Source organism: Vigna unguiculata, chromosome 3 (genome assembly GCF_004118075.2).
Source record: "Vigna unguiculata cultivar IT97K-499-35 chromosome 3, ASM411807v1, whole genome shotgun sequence".
NCBI lineage: Eukaryota > Viridiplantae > Streptophyta > Magnoliopsida > Fabales > Fabaceae > Vigna > Vigna unguiculata.
The window spans coordinates 25,590,607-25,606,325 of record NC_040281.1 but is presented as its reverse complement, the minus strand read 5'-3'; the positions used below and the strand labels follow the sequence as shown (position 1 = coordinate 25,606,325).

General features: G+C 35.7%; 2 protein-coding genes and 1 long non-coding RNA gene across 3 annotated transcripts; 2 read left to right on the top strand and 1 right to left on the bottom strand.

Annotated features, from left to right (window-relative positions):
• Nucleotides 1-2,035: 2,035 nt before the first annotated feature.
• On the bottom strand, nt 2,036-3,247 carry LOC114175217. Its single transcript, XM_028059981.1, has 2 exons — nt 2,405-3,247; nt 2,036-2,101 (listed from the first exon to the last, which is right to left on the bottom strand). The coding sequence occupies exons 1-2, from the start codon at nt 3,245-3,247 to the stop codon at nt 2,036-2,038; spliced, it is 909 nt and encodes a 302-aa protein (XP_027915782.1).
• Nucleotides 3,248-7,871: 4,624 nt separating this feature from the next.
• On the top strand, nt 7,872-11,200 carry LOC114176044. Its single transcript, XR_003602959.1, has 2 exons — nt 7,872-8,941; nt 9,065-11,200. It is a non-coding gene; the product is annotated as an uncharacterized LOC114176044 (long non-coding RNA).
• Nucleotides 11,201-14,573: 3,373 nt separating this feature from the next.
• LOC114175216 (uncharacterized mitochondrial protein AtMg00860-like) lies at nt 14,574-15,233 on the top strand. Its single transcript, XM_028059980.1, has one exon. It carries the CDS (start codon nt 14,574-14,576, stop codon nt 15,231-15,233), a length of 660 nt encoding a protein of 219 aa, XP_027915781.1.
• Nucleotides 15,234-15,719: the final 486 nt, after the last annotated feature.

The window sequence follows — 15,719 nt, the reverse complement described above, 5'->3', positions numbered from 1 at the left end:
TCAAGTCTGTCTTCAAATTTGTCTTCTTTTGAAACCTGAACGAAATTAGTGTTTTTATCTTTACTTATCTTTTATTACGATAATATGAAAAAGTCAAATTTTAATTTTATCTAATAAAATCTAAGTAAAGAGGGGCAGTTGTCAACACCCAATTTCGTCCGGGTGAATAAATTTATTTTCATAAAATAAAAATAAAAGTAAAAAATAAGGTGAAACAAAATTTTCTTCAAATATTTTCAAACTTTAATTTTAGAAAATAAAAAAAGAAAAAAAACGGAGGAAGAACCCAATTTGTTATTAATTATCGCAGTCCTTCTCATGAGCCCAACAACTCAACCTGCTTTCTACCCTTAGTTCCTGAAAGAGAAATTAGTGATATGATTCTAATAATTAGAAGAAATATTTCTTCAAATGGTTATAATCAATATTACTAATTGGGATTGATTTTGTGCTCTGATTTGTTAATGGTTAGAATCAATATTACTAATTGGGATTGATTTTGTGCTCTGATTTACTATGATTTGATTCTCATAATGTGTTGCTATCATTTTTTTCCTTATATTGTTCATTACAATTAAGACTGAGATTGCATTGATATTGCAAGGTGTGAGTCTAAATATGCACTCTGTCATATGAAAAAAAAGAACCGAAAAAAAAGATTCTCTACACTTCTCTAATTCTTTCCCATCACCACTCCCACACACACCTTTTTTATCTCTCTTTCAAAAAAAAAAATATTGAAGGAGGTAGAAAAAAAAAGAGAAAAAACATTCTCTACACCCTTTCATTACCACCCACATAGACACCTCTCATCTTTATCTCTATTGGAAAAACAAACACAAAAATATTAGAAAAGGAAGCAAAAAAAGAAAAGAAAAGAGAAAAGGTGATGAGATATTGAAATTTTGTAAGGTACGTTACTCTCAATTCTTTCATCTTTTGATTTAGTTTTTTTAATTTTAATTCTTTTTTTTAAGCATAAAAATATTTTTCCTCCTTTCTTTAGGGTCTGCACGACCGCTCGCGTCGCTTGATATCCAATTTAGACTTTTGTTTTTTTAAACAATATATACAGATGATGTAAAAAAATACCTTTCTTTGTTTTCTCTTTTATATCTATTTGGTTGCTCACGTTGTAATGACATCTACAACTACTCTAAAATAATTTTAAAAAATATTAAAAATTTATAAATGATTAAAAAAAATAAAAGATAAGAAAAAAAGAATTTATTTAAAGTGTCTGTCCGGCCGCTTGCGTCGCGTGACACCAATTTTAAAATAATACTAAAATTTAAATAAAAAGGTTTTCAAAATTATAAAACAAAATAAATCATTTTGCAAATAGTTTTCCAAATAGTTTTTCATAAAGAACTACGTAACCCTGATTTTCCGTTGTAAATGGAGATACGTAGGAGCAAGGATTAATCCTTGTCGAGCCTAAAAAATAAAAAAAATTATTTTTGTTTCTTTTGTACATCCTTTTATATATCCTTTTATATTATTTTTTGGGAAAATAAATATTTTGAAAAACCACATAATGTTTGCACATTTAATTAAAGGTACCGTATTAGGACGGGCGTTGTGGGATGTTAATACCTTCCCCACGCATAACCGACTCCCGAACCCAAAATCTGGTTTTTCGCAGACCTTGTCTTATCTTTTTGATTTTTCCATAGTTTTCCAGAATAAACTATGGTGGCGACTCCATACTTTGTATTTTTTCAAATTTAATTTTTTGGTTCGCCGTCTCGTCGCGATTTCGGTTGCGACAGATTTCATTATGGATTTTTCTTTTGTAACGTTTATTTTGGAGGAATTGGTTTTGTAATAACTGAATATTACGGTTTTAATTACTACTTATGCGACATTTGAAGATTTAATTTTTCTGCATTTTTGGGAAATTGTGAAAATAAATGTGATGTTTTATAAATCTTATTTCTTAAAATTCCGGCTAGGACGTTACAGAAATGATGACGGGCAGTTTGTCCTCCTTCTCCAAGTATACATACTTGAGGTTGTTTGGCAAGGGTTTAAACTATGGAGTGTTGGATGCTGGCTGAATATCAGGAACCCGAGGGGAGGGAGAAATGGGTTTCACAGCCTGTACCTCAACATAATAATTAGATGCAAATGTACTTCCTGTAACATGGTTAGTGCAATTTGATTGTATAACATCAAAGTCAATAGGTACAACACCCAGAGAGTCAAACTCAGCAGATTCAACATTATTCACATCATATCCAGGATGAGAATCAAATAAGTCAGACAAAGATGAATATTTTAATGCATGCAAAGAGTGAAAATGAGAAATATGTCCATCAATAGCATGATCAACGATATCAACGTGAAAAACATAATGATCCTCAGAAGGATGTTTCATGGCATCCAAAATATTAAAACGCACGAAAATGTCATCAAACTCTATGGATAAAGTGCCAGCATGGACATCAATCTTGGTTCGGGCTGTCTTTAAAAATAGTCTTCCTAAAATGAGTGGGGTAGAACCACGGGAAAATCTCTCTTGCATATCAAGAATGTAAAAATCAGCAGGAAATATCAGTTCACCAACCTGAACCAAGACATCCTCAATGAAACCAATAGGGTGGGCAACACTTCTATTTGCCAATTGAATTACCACACCCGTTGGTTGCAATGGTCCAAGAGACAGAGAATTGAAAATAGACAGAGGCATGACATTAATCGAAGCACCCAGATCAAGCATAGCATTCTCAAACTTATTATTACCAATAATGTAGGGAACAAAGAATGTACCTGGATCTTTACACTTTTCAGGGATTTGAGGAACAAATTTACCTATCAGTGCAGATACGCTTCTCCCCATGCTGATCCTCCCATTTCCTTTCAGCCTCCTCTTGTGCGTGTCCAGTTCCTTCAAGAACTTTGCATATCTGGGAATCTGCTTGATGGCGTCCAAAAGAGGTATGTTCACCTCCACCTTCCTGAATGTTTCTAGGATCTCCTTGTCAACCTCTTCCATCTTCTTGGTTGGAATAGCTCTCGGAGGGAAGGGAAGAGGTATGGAAGGTACAACAGAAGTAGAAGGTATAATACGCGAAGGTATAACAGATGTGGAAGGATGGGCTACATGAGCATCATCATGCTTTCTCTGATGTGTAGCACCAGGGTCAACTTCCTTTTGAGGTGTAGGCTCAAAAGTGGGAAGAATTGAAATGTTCTTCCCAGATCTCAATGTGATGGCACTCACATTTCTCGGGTTCTCCACCATTTGTGATGGCAACTTATCAGAATTTTGAGCCTGTGCTTGATTAAGTTAGGTAGCCATCTGCCCCATTTGATTTGTCAAAGTCTGGATTGAGTCTCTAGTCTCCTGTTGGAATTACATATTCTGTAGTGTCATCATTCTGACCAACTCTTCCAATGAAGTAAAAGAGGAAGGTGCCTATGTAACAAGAGCTGGTGTGGGTACAAGTGGAATATGGGCAACTTGTATAGGCGCAACTCTTTGTTGAGGAGGTGGCTGCGTGTTTTGAAACTGTTGGTTTTGCTACTGTTGGTTGCCTTGGTTTCCCCATCTCAGATTAGGGTGATTCCTCAATCCTGGATTGTATCTATTTGTTGACAAATCATGGTTTTGTTGCTAGTGTTGCGGCCTATTGTTGTTGAAAATATTAGTTGTATACGCTTGAGGAGTATCCACTGGTATAGAAGAAGAAGAAGCAACATCAGCCTGTTGTTGCAATGCTGGGCAAGAGTCTGTAAAATGATCAACAGATGTACAAAGGCCAGAAACTCTTGCAGCTGGAGCTCTCTGATTGGAAGCAAGTTGGTTAACCAGTGTGGTAAGAGCATCAAACTTACTCTCCAACTTCTTGGTGTATTTGGCTACCCCTATATCATGAACTCCTCTAGCAACTATGGCATCACTCCTTGTGCCAAATTGTTGAGAATTGGAAGCCATGTTCTCAATTAGTTGCCTAGCTGCAGTTGGAGTTATGTTACCAAGAGTGCCACCACTTACGGCATCAATCATGTTTCTATCCATGTGGTGCAGGCCTTCATAAAAATACTGTAGAAGGAGGTGTTCAGAGATTTGATGGTGGGGCAGCTTGAACAAAGATTCTTGAACCTCTCCCAGTACTCATAGAGGTTCTCCCCAGATTGGTGCTTAATGCTGGAAATTTCCTTCCTTATGGCTGTTGTCCATGAAGCTGGGAAGAATTTGGCAAGGAACAATCTCTTCAGGTCATCCCAGCTTGTGATGGACCTAGGTGCAAGGTAGTACAACCAGTCTTTTACATTGCCCTCCAAGGAATGAGGAAAGGCCTTCAAGTAAACATGGTGTTCTTGGACATCTGTCAGTTTCATGGTGGAACACACGACATGAAACTGCTTCAAGTGTTTGCACGGGTCCTCACCTGCAAGGCCATGAATCTTTGGCAACAAGTGTATTAATCCAGTTTTTAACACATACAGAACTTTCTCCTCAGGATATTGAATCATAGAATGTCATAAGTGAACTCTGGTGCAGTGAGCTCACTCATGGTCCTCTCATGAAGTGGAGGGGGTTCAGCCATATTATCAGTATAAAATTCAGAATGATCAGAATAAACAGTATGCTTAAAATGCAAAGAATGAGAAGTATCAAGAGTATGAAGAGAATCAAAGGAATGAGGAAAAGTCATAGTATTATCAACATGCAAAGATGGATTCCTAATATGCCTACGTGCTCTGTGGAAGGTCCTATCAATCTCAGGGTCAATGGGTCGTAATTCACTTGGGTTTCCCCTAGTCATGCACCAAAATACATTAATTCTAATGGTATTGGCATAACATAGGGTATAACTACAAGTATACTCAAAAGAACTCCAAATGACTTGAAAATTGGTAGGATTGTCCTTTGAGTGCTCAAACAGTACCACAAAAAAAATCAGCTCAGAACTCAAAGTGCAAGTATTTTTAAAATTTTTTCAAAAGTGGAAAAATGAAGAAAAATCACAAAAAAAATTGCTGAAATATAAAAAATGGCATTTTATGGAGAATCTAAGTTTGATAACCGGCATAGTGGGTTCCAACAAGGTAGGAAATTAAATTCCACCCCAAATGCATATAAAATAATCTTGATTCTGATAACCAGAGCAAAAGTTATGGTCCTTTGAAGTTTCACTAAAAATCAGTCCAAATTTTTTTTGAATTTCTCGAATCAGACCATACCAACTGCTCTAGCTATTTTTCCCATCAAGTTCAATGTCTTAGAAGTGGGGGAAAAAATTCAAGTCAAAACAAGCACCGTATCTACCAGAACAAAAATCCACAAGTTAAATGCCAGAATCAGACACTATTCATGCGCGTCGCGACACTATTTACTCTACTACACAGACAACACACACACTACACGAAAACACACAGAAACACTACCACAATCAACATATACCAACTCAACCACATTTGAACTACACACACACTAAAACACCAACACACAAACACAAACACACTGAAAATTTTACTTTGAACAAAACTATTGGTCCCTGGCAACGGCACCAAATTTGATAGAGGTCGTACCCCACCAAATTAAAACACTTAAAATGCAGTATGTGATAGTTGAACCAAGTCGCCTCTCAACGACCAATGTTCTTGTTCAAAGCTTCAATTTCCAGATTCAAACACAAAAGGGGGGGATAGGGGTTTGGCATATCCATAACACAACAATAAAACGTAATTGTAATTTTTTTGATTAAATAACCTCAAAGATAGCAGTGATTCCTTGCTTCGAATGAAATTTCACCCATCACAGATTACAAAACTGTCATTATTAGCTTATCAATTCGTTGTTAAACAATTAAGCGGAGGTTAACCACGAATTCAACATGCAATTAAGCAATGCAAGCGTTCATGAATTTTGTCAAAGTTCATTAAGCATGAAAATTAACTAAAAACGAGTTTCCCACTCTAAAAATTAAGCAAATTCAGATTGGATTCTTCAATAAAACGAACACACAAATCCATAATGGAGAAACAACAAAATCCACCGAACAAAACATTAATCTCAAGGTTTCATTTCATTCTTTGCAAGGAATCAATGCATTCAAAAATTAGTTGCCTATAGAATTAGAGTTAAGGTTCAACATAAATTCAAATTCAACTATTCAAATGAGTTCAAATTGGTGCTAAAAGCTTAAAATGGTGCAGCAAACGAAAATGAACAAGGAATAACAGAGGAACAACGAAAACAACCAACAAAACTTTAAATGCTTCAATATAAATGTTACCCAAGGTGCAGAAAACGTGAATAAAAGCAATAGGTGTTGTCCAAGACTCATAAAATGTGAAAAACGAATGGAAAATGTGAAAAATCAGCTTGTGCCTCCATGGGTCACCTTCCAAAGCTTGAAAAAACTAAAATGGAGAATGGGGAAGATGATGGTATAGTTGCATGAAGGAGAAAACCCTAAAAAACGTGGTCACATCAAATCTACCACTCGTATTTACAAAATTGCCACTTTGCCACTTAGAATTACAAAAATATCACTACTAGGCCTAAAATGTTGGCCCATTCACTCAGATGACGTGGAAATGATGCGACAACTCTCTTCAACTGAATATTGATGTCCAAGCTCCAAAATTGCTTTACCCAAATACCTAAAAATAATTAAAAACGAAAATTAGGCCAAATAATGTGAAATTAACCCAAATTCGGAACAATGGCCCAATAAAACCCAACAGATGAAAACACACTAAAGATGAAGAATTAAGCACTGAACAACTGTCAAATGGGTACACAGAGGCTAGCGGAATGGAGGAAAATAATGACTCATCAAGGTCCTCTACGAGGCAATGATAATCAATTTTCAGTATATGAAGACCCTCTTTGATGGAATGGTAATTGATTTTCTTATGTTCATATCGAGGTCGTCTGCGAGGCAATAGTCATCAATTTTTAGTATATCAAGACCATATCTAATGGAATGGTCATTGATTTTTCTATGTTCATATCGAAGTCCTCTCCAATGGAATGATTATCGATTTTGTTTTATTTTCTTTCCAGTTTGAAGTTTTTTGGATCATGAACTTCTTTGTGAAATTGGTTATCGAATTCACTTTATTTAGTTGTTCTTGTTAATTGTCGTTTCTTTGGTTTCTTTTTTAGACCCCAGACAGAATTAATGTTTCTATCTTTACTTATCTTTCATTGTGATAATATGAACATGTCAAATTTTCACATTATATGATAAGATCTAAGTAAAGATGGGTAGCTGTAAACATCTATTTGGTCTAGATAAATAAAATGTGTCTCTTGAAAAGTTGTTGGTTAAGTTTTGAAGGTAGAGAGATAAAATAAAATTTAAAAACAAAAAAGATGGTACTAATAATATTAAAAAAATGACAATTAATATACAATTAAAAAAATATAATTGTTTAAAAAATAAAAATAAATAACTTTGAATGTTTTCACCTCCTTTATTTTCTATCTCGTGGTTTTTTTTAAGAAGTGATAGTTCAACAAATTTTTTTCTAACAAACTTTGACAAATTACCAATTAAGTGAAAAAGTATTATTTTATTATTTTATTTTGGTTAAAAAATAAAATATAATCTATTTTAATTCTATTTATAGTAACTTTTGTCAACTTTATCAATTTCTTTTTGTCAAAATATAGTTTTCCTTTTGATAATTAATTTATTTTTTTACCCCATATCTATTTTAATTCTAATTAATTTATTTTTTCATCCCTTGTTTTTAGTTTGTGCAGCCCTTGTCAGTAATACCCTATTGTTTCCCTTTCTCACACCGCCGTTTTTTTTTTATACCATCCCAAAACAAATATAAAAATATAAAAATAATAAGAATAAAATTTGTTCAAAATGAGGCCGGAACAGTTGGCATATAGATATTCAGTTTGGTAACTGCTATTGGAGTGGGAGAGGAGAGCACGTTAATATTAGGGGGAGAACTGCCATTTGTGAGGGGTTCTCATTTTCTCTCTGTAAACAGATAGACAAAAAACTCACACAAATATTTTCAAGGAGGATTGAAATTGTCTCATAGTTCTAGTTTTTTTTTAAGAACCTAGAATTGTAGCAAAGCGGAAAACCAAAAGGATAGCCAACAGCATCTAGAGTCAGAAACCAGAGGACAACAGTGATAGAAAAGACAAAACTGAGGCATAACATAAACAGGTACGCAATTTCTATCTATGGGAAATATGAATTTCATGAGAAAAGTAGAATATTCTGAATTCATATGAAGTAATTAATAAGCCATTAAAAACAAAGACAGTAGAAATAGAAAGGCTGGGTTTAAAGAAATTGAAATGGAGAAGAATTAGGGGAGACCGCCGGTGAACAGAATAGCGATGGTGGTTTTTTTTTTTTTGTTTTTTTTAGTATTTACAACGATGATGCTTTCGTTCGTCTCCGGTGAGACTGTGGTATTTTTGATCGATGGTTTTTATTCCTCTGCTTGTGCGTTTGAGAGGAGAACACGTGAAGCCCTAGTGTGAAACTGAAAAAGGGAGAGGAAGTAGTTGCCAGTGCCGCCGCAGCCGCAGGTGGTGATGCGACGAGGGTGGCCGGCGCCGTCTGTGGCAACGTAGGCGGTCTTGTGGTCTTGTGAACGTCAGCCTGCAATGTAATGGTGAAGGAGAAAAGATGGAACCCTAACACTAGAAGAAGAGCGGCGCTGACGGCGAGGGTTCCGGCTGCGAGAATGGTGACGCCGCTGTTGGCCAAACGGAGGAGATGCGAACATAAGGCCATGCCGTGGTGCTCCGCGCGACTGAGGGATGCGAGCAGGAGAACAGCATCGCCGCTGTTGGTGATGATGCGACGGACCTCCGATGCCGATCGACGCCGTCGCCGGCGGCCCTGGCAGTGAGTGACACGTTGATGTTCCTGGTTAGCAGCGTGAGGTGGAAGATCAAGTTGGTGAAATTTTTTTACGGTACTCTTTGAAAAAGTTGAAGGTAGCTTCTCCGTCCACCTCCGATAATTTATCCTGTACCACCAAAATTCTTTTTAATTCCAATTTTATCTTAAAGTAAAAAGTAAATATTAAACCTTAAATTTTTTTTCTTTATACTTTCCAGCAGTCCACCTCCTCCACCTACCCTGATCAAATGCATGCTTTAGGATTGGAAGAAAGGACCACTAAAATATTGACTTTTGGGGTCCCAAAAGAGGGATAAGACCCAAAGAGAAAAGTTAACCCTTCAAGCTAAAAAGAAGAAAAGAAAAACTATGATTATGGTTCTGTGTGTGAGTGACAGTGGGATTGGTGAGTATCCTAGGCACGCAGGCAAAGTCTTAGAACAAAGGAATCATTTTAAGACAAACAAAACCAAATAATTTAGCATGTTATTATGGCTCATTCACTAGCTCAGTGTCTTTTTGTAGTGTGATCAAACGTTCTTTTCTTTTGTTCGGGTAACATGTCAGAACTTTTTCTTCTTCCATATCTTAATTGTGATGGATCTTGCGAGAAAATTGGAGAGCTATTTGGTGTTTCATGAGAAAATATGAAACTCAAGAACAACATTGAGAATAAATTTCACTTCTTTCTTGATATGGCTTTTCCTTATGCCATTTTAACTACCCTTATCACCTTGATTTGTTTAACTTGGTGCTTCTGCTGATGATGCCAATAAGCCATAGCAATCCCTTTGTTTCCAGCTGAAACAAGGATAATAGTTCTTGACCCATTTAGCTGAAATTCTTCAACTATTTCCGTTGAAGAGAATGCTCAAAGCCTCTCTGCAGATAATACCAGAAAAATTATGATATCACTTTTACATGAAAAATATGCATACTTTTGTTCTGTACATCTCAAACAAGTGCAACTTAAATACAGAGAGCCATAGCAAAATTGACAGAGAAGTAAAAACTGGTGTCACTTTAGACCCAACAGGGTTCGTGGTGTTTCATGCTATGTGAAGACCGCTGAAGAAGATGTCATTGGCCTCAACGAGTTTTGGATCTTTGCATGCCAACCCGTTCACCAACACTGCCATAATATTCATCAAAAACCATGGTGAACATAAACTTTAAAGTAATATTATTACATCTAACTATCATAAAAGAAAATAATCATAAAAAAATAACTTTTGTATCTGCTATATATACCTTTCTCTTGTGGGTCTGCCACACAGAAATCTTGGAATGTACTGGTAGCAGCTGCTAGAATAACTGAAAGTGAAAGAGCCAAAACTGTCAGAAAAAATGAGGGAATAGCCATTTGAGAATAGCACAAAAGCACTATACTCGTCGAGCTCCACTTTGACGGCGAGGAGTGGTTGGTGCTGCTCCGGGTAACCGCGACGCGAAGAAAGGAGGGGGAGGCGAGCAGCGTTGCCACGACGTGAAGAAAGGAGGGGCAGAAGCTAACACCACTAAGAGTGATAAGTGGCGGTGAAGGAATTGCACCTATGGCTCAACCTCAATTTCACAAAATTGAGAAACGGATCTCAAGATCCGTTTTAGCTTCTTTATTTTTTAGTTTTTTCTTTAAACGGATTTTGCAGATCCGTTTCACAAAAACCAAAAACGGATTTCAATTTTCGTTTTGTTGTTTTGTTGTTTTTAATGAGTGTGTGTTTTCACTGAAATGGATGTTGAAATCCGTTTCAGAGAAGTGTGAAACGAATCTTAAAATCCGTTTCATTAAATTTTCAAAAATATTTAGTGAAACGGATGTCGAAATCCGTTTCACACTTCTCTGAAACGGTTTTGGACATCCGTTTGGTAAAAAAAGCCATATAAAACAGAAACGGATGCTGAAATCCGTTTCAGAGAAGTATGAAACGGATCTCAAAATCTGTTTCATTAAAAAATTTAATGAAACGAATTTTGAAATCCGTTTCATACTTCTCTGAAACAGATTTCAACATCCGTTTCATTAAAAAACCCAGAAAATGAATAAATCTGTTTCGCATTGTATTGAACATCAGTCATCATCACAAAATGAAATATAACTCCATACAACAGAGAAAGATTCCAAAAGACCATTAATAAAAAACGAATACTAATCTGGAACGTGCAAAGAACGAGGAAAGCTTTAAAAAATTTGAACCATGTGTGGATGACCTTGGAGAGTTTGGAGCACCTGAAGCAGGACCCAGTTCACACAGAATGAAACCAAGGACCACTACCACTGCAAAAGAACTTTCAAATGAAAATGAAAGAGAGAAAGTTGGGACCACTGCTCTGAGAATAATAATGAGACCGGAGGAAGGAGAAGAAAGAACGAAGGAAGAAGAAAGAGAACAGAGGTATGAGAAATACATGAATTGGAGGTGCAGCACCCCGTAAATACCAATCAGCCAGAGTAAATTTAGTTTAATTATCTCAACCACCGAGACAGGTAAAAGATTATTTAGGGTCAATTATGTCATTTTTGGAGGTACTGAAGAATCTTTGGGGGTGCAGGGAGAAGCCCCCAAAGTTGAATTATTTGGTTTTGAGTTTTGGACTGATACAATATTTTCTTCGTGCACCCCCATAATTTAGTTTTCATAGGTGTAATTGTGTGATTTATTGTACTCCCCAATAGCTCCGTACATCTTACATTTAATTTTATTATATTTTTTTACTTGTGATTCAATATTTTCAGTCACGTCATTTTATAAAATAATATAAATATTTAAATTGAGATAAAAGATTAAATAGTTTTCAAAAATAATAAAAGTAAAAATAAATTAAATTAATTTTTTTTATTTTTTTTAGTGTCTATTCGATTGTTCACGTCGCATGATACTTTTTTTTAAAAATGTAAAAAATATAATAAATAAAATATATAAAGACATTTGGTGTTTATTTGACTACTCAATTTGTATGACATCTTCTAAGTATTAAATATAAAGACTTTTGGTGTCTACTTGATTACTACTCGTGTCGTATGACATCTATTTTTTAAAAGTGTAAAAGACTTTTTTATGTCTACTTGACCACTTGCTTCGCATGACATTCATTTTCAAAAACATAAAAATTAAATCAAATCAATATTCCAAGCTTTTAATTCAAGTTTGTTGTGTTATAGTTTATCCACTTGATATGATCATATATTATATGTTAGAAGAGGAAAGGGCAGGTAGGAAAGATGCATAATAGTGAGTCTATTGATGGGTGAAAAGTGAGTAGTTGTTGCTTAAGTATATATACACTTTGTATTGTATAGATTCTACTAATGTATGGAATTTTATTCATATAGAAAAGTTCAAACCATGATGGTGGATTATATATGAAAATTAAATATTTATAAGTCTAATTATGCTTAATTCTTAATTGTAATACGATACCATCCTAATCAGAAAGATGATGATCTTTTTTGAATTTGAATATCTTGTAAAGAACAATTAAAATAAAAGTAACGAACGCAGAAAAGGACAGAGATGGAATGTGCCACAATTTAGCACAATGATAGGTAAAGGAAGATTCGCCACAAAGATGTCCTTCTTTGATAAAAACCCAATCAAAAGGGTAGATGCCACAATCGAAGATAAATAAGTTTAGAGGCCACAATCCAATCCATGATTGATAAGTCAAGACGTCATGATCGAGATTGATAAGTCTAAAGAAGGTTTGCCAAAAAGATCTTTGATAAGATCTTAATAATATTAACACCAATAAGAACCTAGTCTTTGATAAGTCGAGGAAGAATTAGTCACAAAAATCCCTATCTTTGATAAAAACCTTGAGGCCTAAGCCAATAACCAATACAATAATCTCTTTTAATGAAATAACTTTATTAATGACTCCAAAAGTGATTAGAATTGTTGTAGACCTTTATTTTTTTGTAGGACTTAAAATAGAGTATTGAAATGACCTAAAAAGTGTCCTAAGAAGAAGACACATACCTTCCTACTACAATAGGGAGCTTATGGATAAACTCCAAAGGCTCCAACAAAAGAACATGAGTGTGGAAGAGTATAGACAAAAAATGGAGCTCTATATGAGAGGAAACCACCATTTCAAGGTTTTTAAGTGGGCTCAATGTTGACATTAGAGATAAAGTGAAATTGTTGCCTCCACCAAGACTTAAATGACTTGGTACAAATTTGCATTAAGGTTAAGCAACAACATTTGAGAAAATGATTGAAAGATAACCACTCAAATTCATATGTCAAGAGAGACTACAAGAGGGAGGGAAAATAAGTGAAAAGAGAGGAACCCTCTAGAAAATTTGAGAAAGAAAAAGAGAAACCCAAGGAGGGATCATCATCATTCATGCGCACAAGTGGGATCAAGTGTTTTAAATGTCAATGTAGAGGTCATATCTCATCACAATGCCCCTATAAGAGGACGATAATCCCAAGGGGTGTTGATGCATATAGTAGTGAAAACGAGAAAGAGAAAAGCACAAGTGAGGATGAGAGTGAGGGAGAAGATTCCTACCCTTGTGAGGGAGATCTCCTCATGATGAGAAGAGTTCTTAAAAATCAACCTAGTCCTCAAGTCCTAACCCAAAGGGAGAACATCTTTCATACAAGATGTAAAGTTTCAAACAAAACATGTTCTCTCATTGTGGATAGTGGCTCATGTTGCAATTGTTGTAGTATTAGGTTAATGGAAAAGTTAGGTCTCACAATCAAACCCCATCCAAAACCTTAAAAACTTCAATGGCTTAATGAAGGAGGGGATTTGAATGTGGACCAACAAGTGGAGGTCAAGCTTTCTATCGGGAACTATGAGGATAAATTTCTTTATGACATAATCCCTATGGAAGCTTGTCACATTTTCTTAGGTAGACCTTGGAAATTTGACAAGAAAACTATGCACAATGGTCTTACTAATGAGATTACTCTCCACCACAAGGAAAAGAAGTTTGTTCTTCATCCCTTAACACTTACCAAAGTGTTTGAGGATCAATTACAAATGAGGAAACTAAGGGATGAAGAGAGAAAGGAAGAGAGCATGCACAAAGAGTTAGGGGAGCAAGCTCCCAACACGTGCATTCATGAAGAGGGGGAAAGTAGCATTCCTCCAAAGGTCACTCAAAAGAAGAAGACTTTGTCTAAGAAAACTTTAAAGAAAACTCTCATATATGAGGCAACCTTCTTACCTCCTCTTTTGTAAAGGAGCACTTTCATGCATATCTTCAAATCTAGAACCCAAGTATCCATCTCCTTTGGAAAAATTTTTGAAAGAATTTAATGATGTGTTCCCTCAAGAAGACCCTAAAGGTCTTTCACCAATTAGGGGCATAGAACATCAAATAGATTTTGGTTTTGGGCCAAGCTTACCAAATAGGCCAGCCTATAGAACAAATCCCAAGAAACCAAGGAGATTGAAACTCAAGTGAAAGATTTGCTAGACAAGGGGTGGGTTCAAAAGAGCTTAAGTCCATGTGTCATGCACGTGTTATTAGTCCCCAAGAAAGATGAAAAATGAAGAATGTGTTGTGATTGTAGGGCTATCAACAACATCACCATTAAGTATAGACACCCAATTCCAAGGCTGGATGACATGTTAGATGAGTTGCATAGGTCCACCATATTTTCCAAGATAGATCTTAAGAGTGGTTATCACCAAATAAGAATGAGAGAAGGTGATGAGTAGAAAACCGCATTTAAGACTAAATTTGGTCTCTATGAGTGGTTAATGATGCCTTTTGGCTTAACTAATGCACCTAACACTTTCATGAGATTAATGAACCATGTCCTTAGGGATTGCATTGGGAAATTTGTGGTTGTGTACTTTGATGACATCCTTGTGTATAACAAGAGTCTTCATGAGCATATAGGATATTTGAAGGTTATTCTCTCCACTTTAAGAGATAATCACCCTTTTGAAAACAAAGAGAAGTGCACATTTTTTGAATATAGTGTTATCTTTTTAGGTTTCATAGTGAACAAGCATGGTGTGCATGTTGATCCCACCAAATTCCAAGCCATTCAAGATTGGCCAACTCTCCAAAATGTAGAAGTTAAGAGTTTTCATGGTATAACATCCTTTTATAGGAGATTTGTCTTTAACTTCTCAAGTATAACTTCACCTCTCAATGAGTTGGTGAAAAAGGATGTAAAATTTGAATGGGGAAAGAGACAAGAGTTGGTTTTTAAGCAACTCAAAGATAAGCTTACCAATGCACCCATTCTAGTTCTCCAAAACTTTACAATGACTTTTGAGATAGAATGTGATGCTGGTGGGGTAGGATATGAGGAGTTTTGTTACAAGCGAGACACCCCATTGCTTATTTCAGTGAAAAACTCAATGGTGCCACTCTTAACTACCCTACCTATGATAAAGAGTTGTATGCTCTAGTGAGGTCTCTTCAAACTTGAGAACACTATCTAGTCTCCAAGGAGTTTGTCATTCATAGTGACCATGAGTCATTTAAGTATTTGAGGGGGCAACACAAGTTGAACAAGAGACATGCAAAGTGGATGGAATATTTGGAACAATACCCTTATGTGATCAAATATATGAAAGGAAAATCAAATGTTGTGGTCGATGCTCTTTCTAGAAGGCACAACCTCTTTTCAAAACTTGGAGCACAAATTCTTGATTTTGATCACAGGGGAGAGATGTATGATCAAGATGATTTCTTTTCCTCCATTTTTGCTAGTTGTCGAAAGAGGGCTCGAGAGGGGTACTATGTGTCCAAGGGGTATTTGTTTAGAGAAAGTAAGTTGTGTGTGCCTTAAGGTTCCCATAGGAAGCTCCTCATCAAGGAGTCACATGAGGGAGGTCTCATGGGCCATTTTGGAGTTGACAAAACTCTAAGCATTCTTCAAGAAAAATTCTATT

Bases quoted from the DNA above. Each gene is read 5' to 3' on its own strand.
- LOC114175216 (XM_028059980.1), top strand. From the start codon at position 14,574: ATGCCTTTTGGCTTAACTAATGCACCTAACACTTTCATGAGATTAATG.
- LOC114175217 (XM_028059981.1), bottom strand. From the start codon at position 3,247: ATGGTGGAGAACCCGAGAAATGTGAGTGCCATCACATTGAGATCTGGG. The intron at 2,102-2,404 runs GTGCGTTTTAAT...GTTGAGGTACAG, and splicing joins TAGAGTTTGATGACATTTTC to GCTGTGAAACCCATTTCTCC.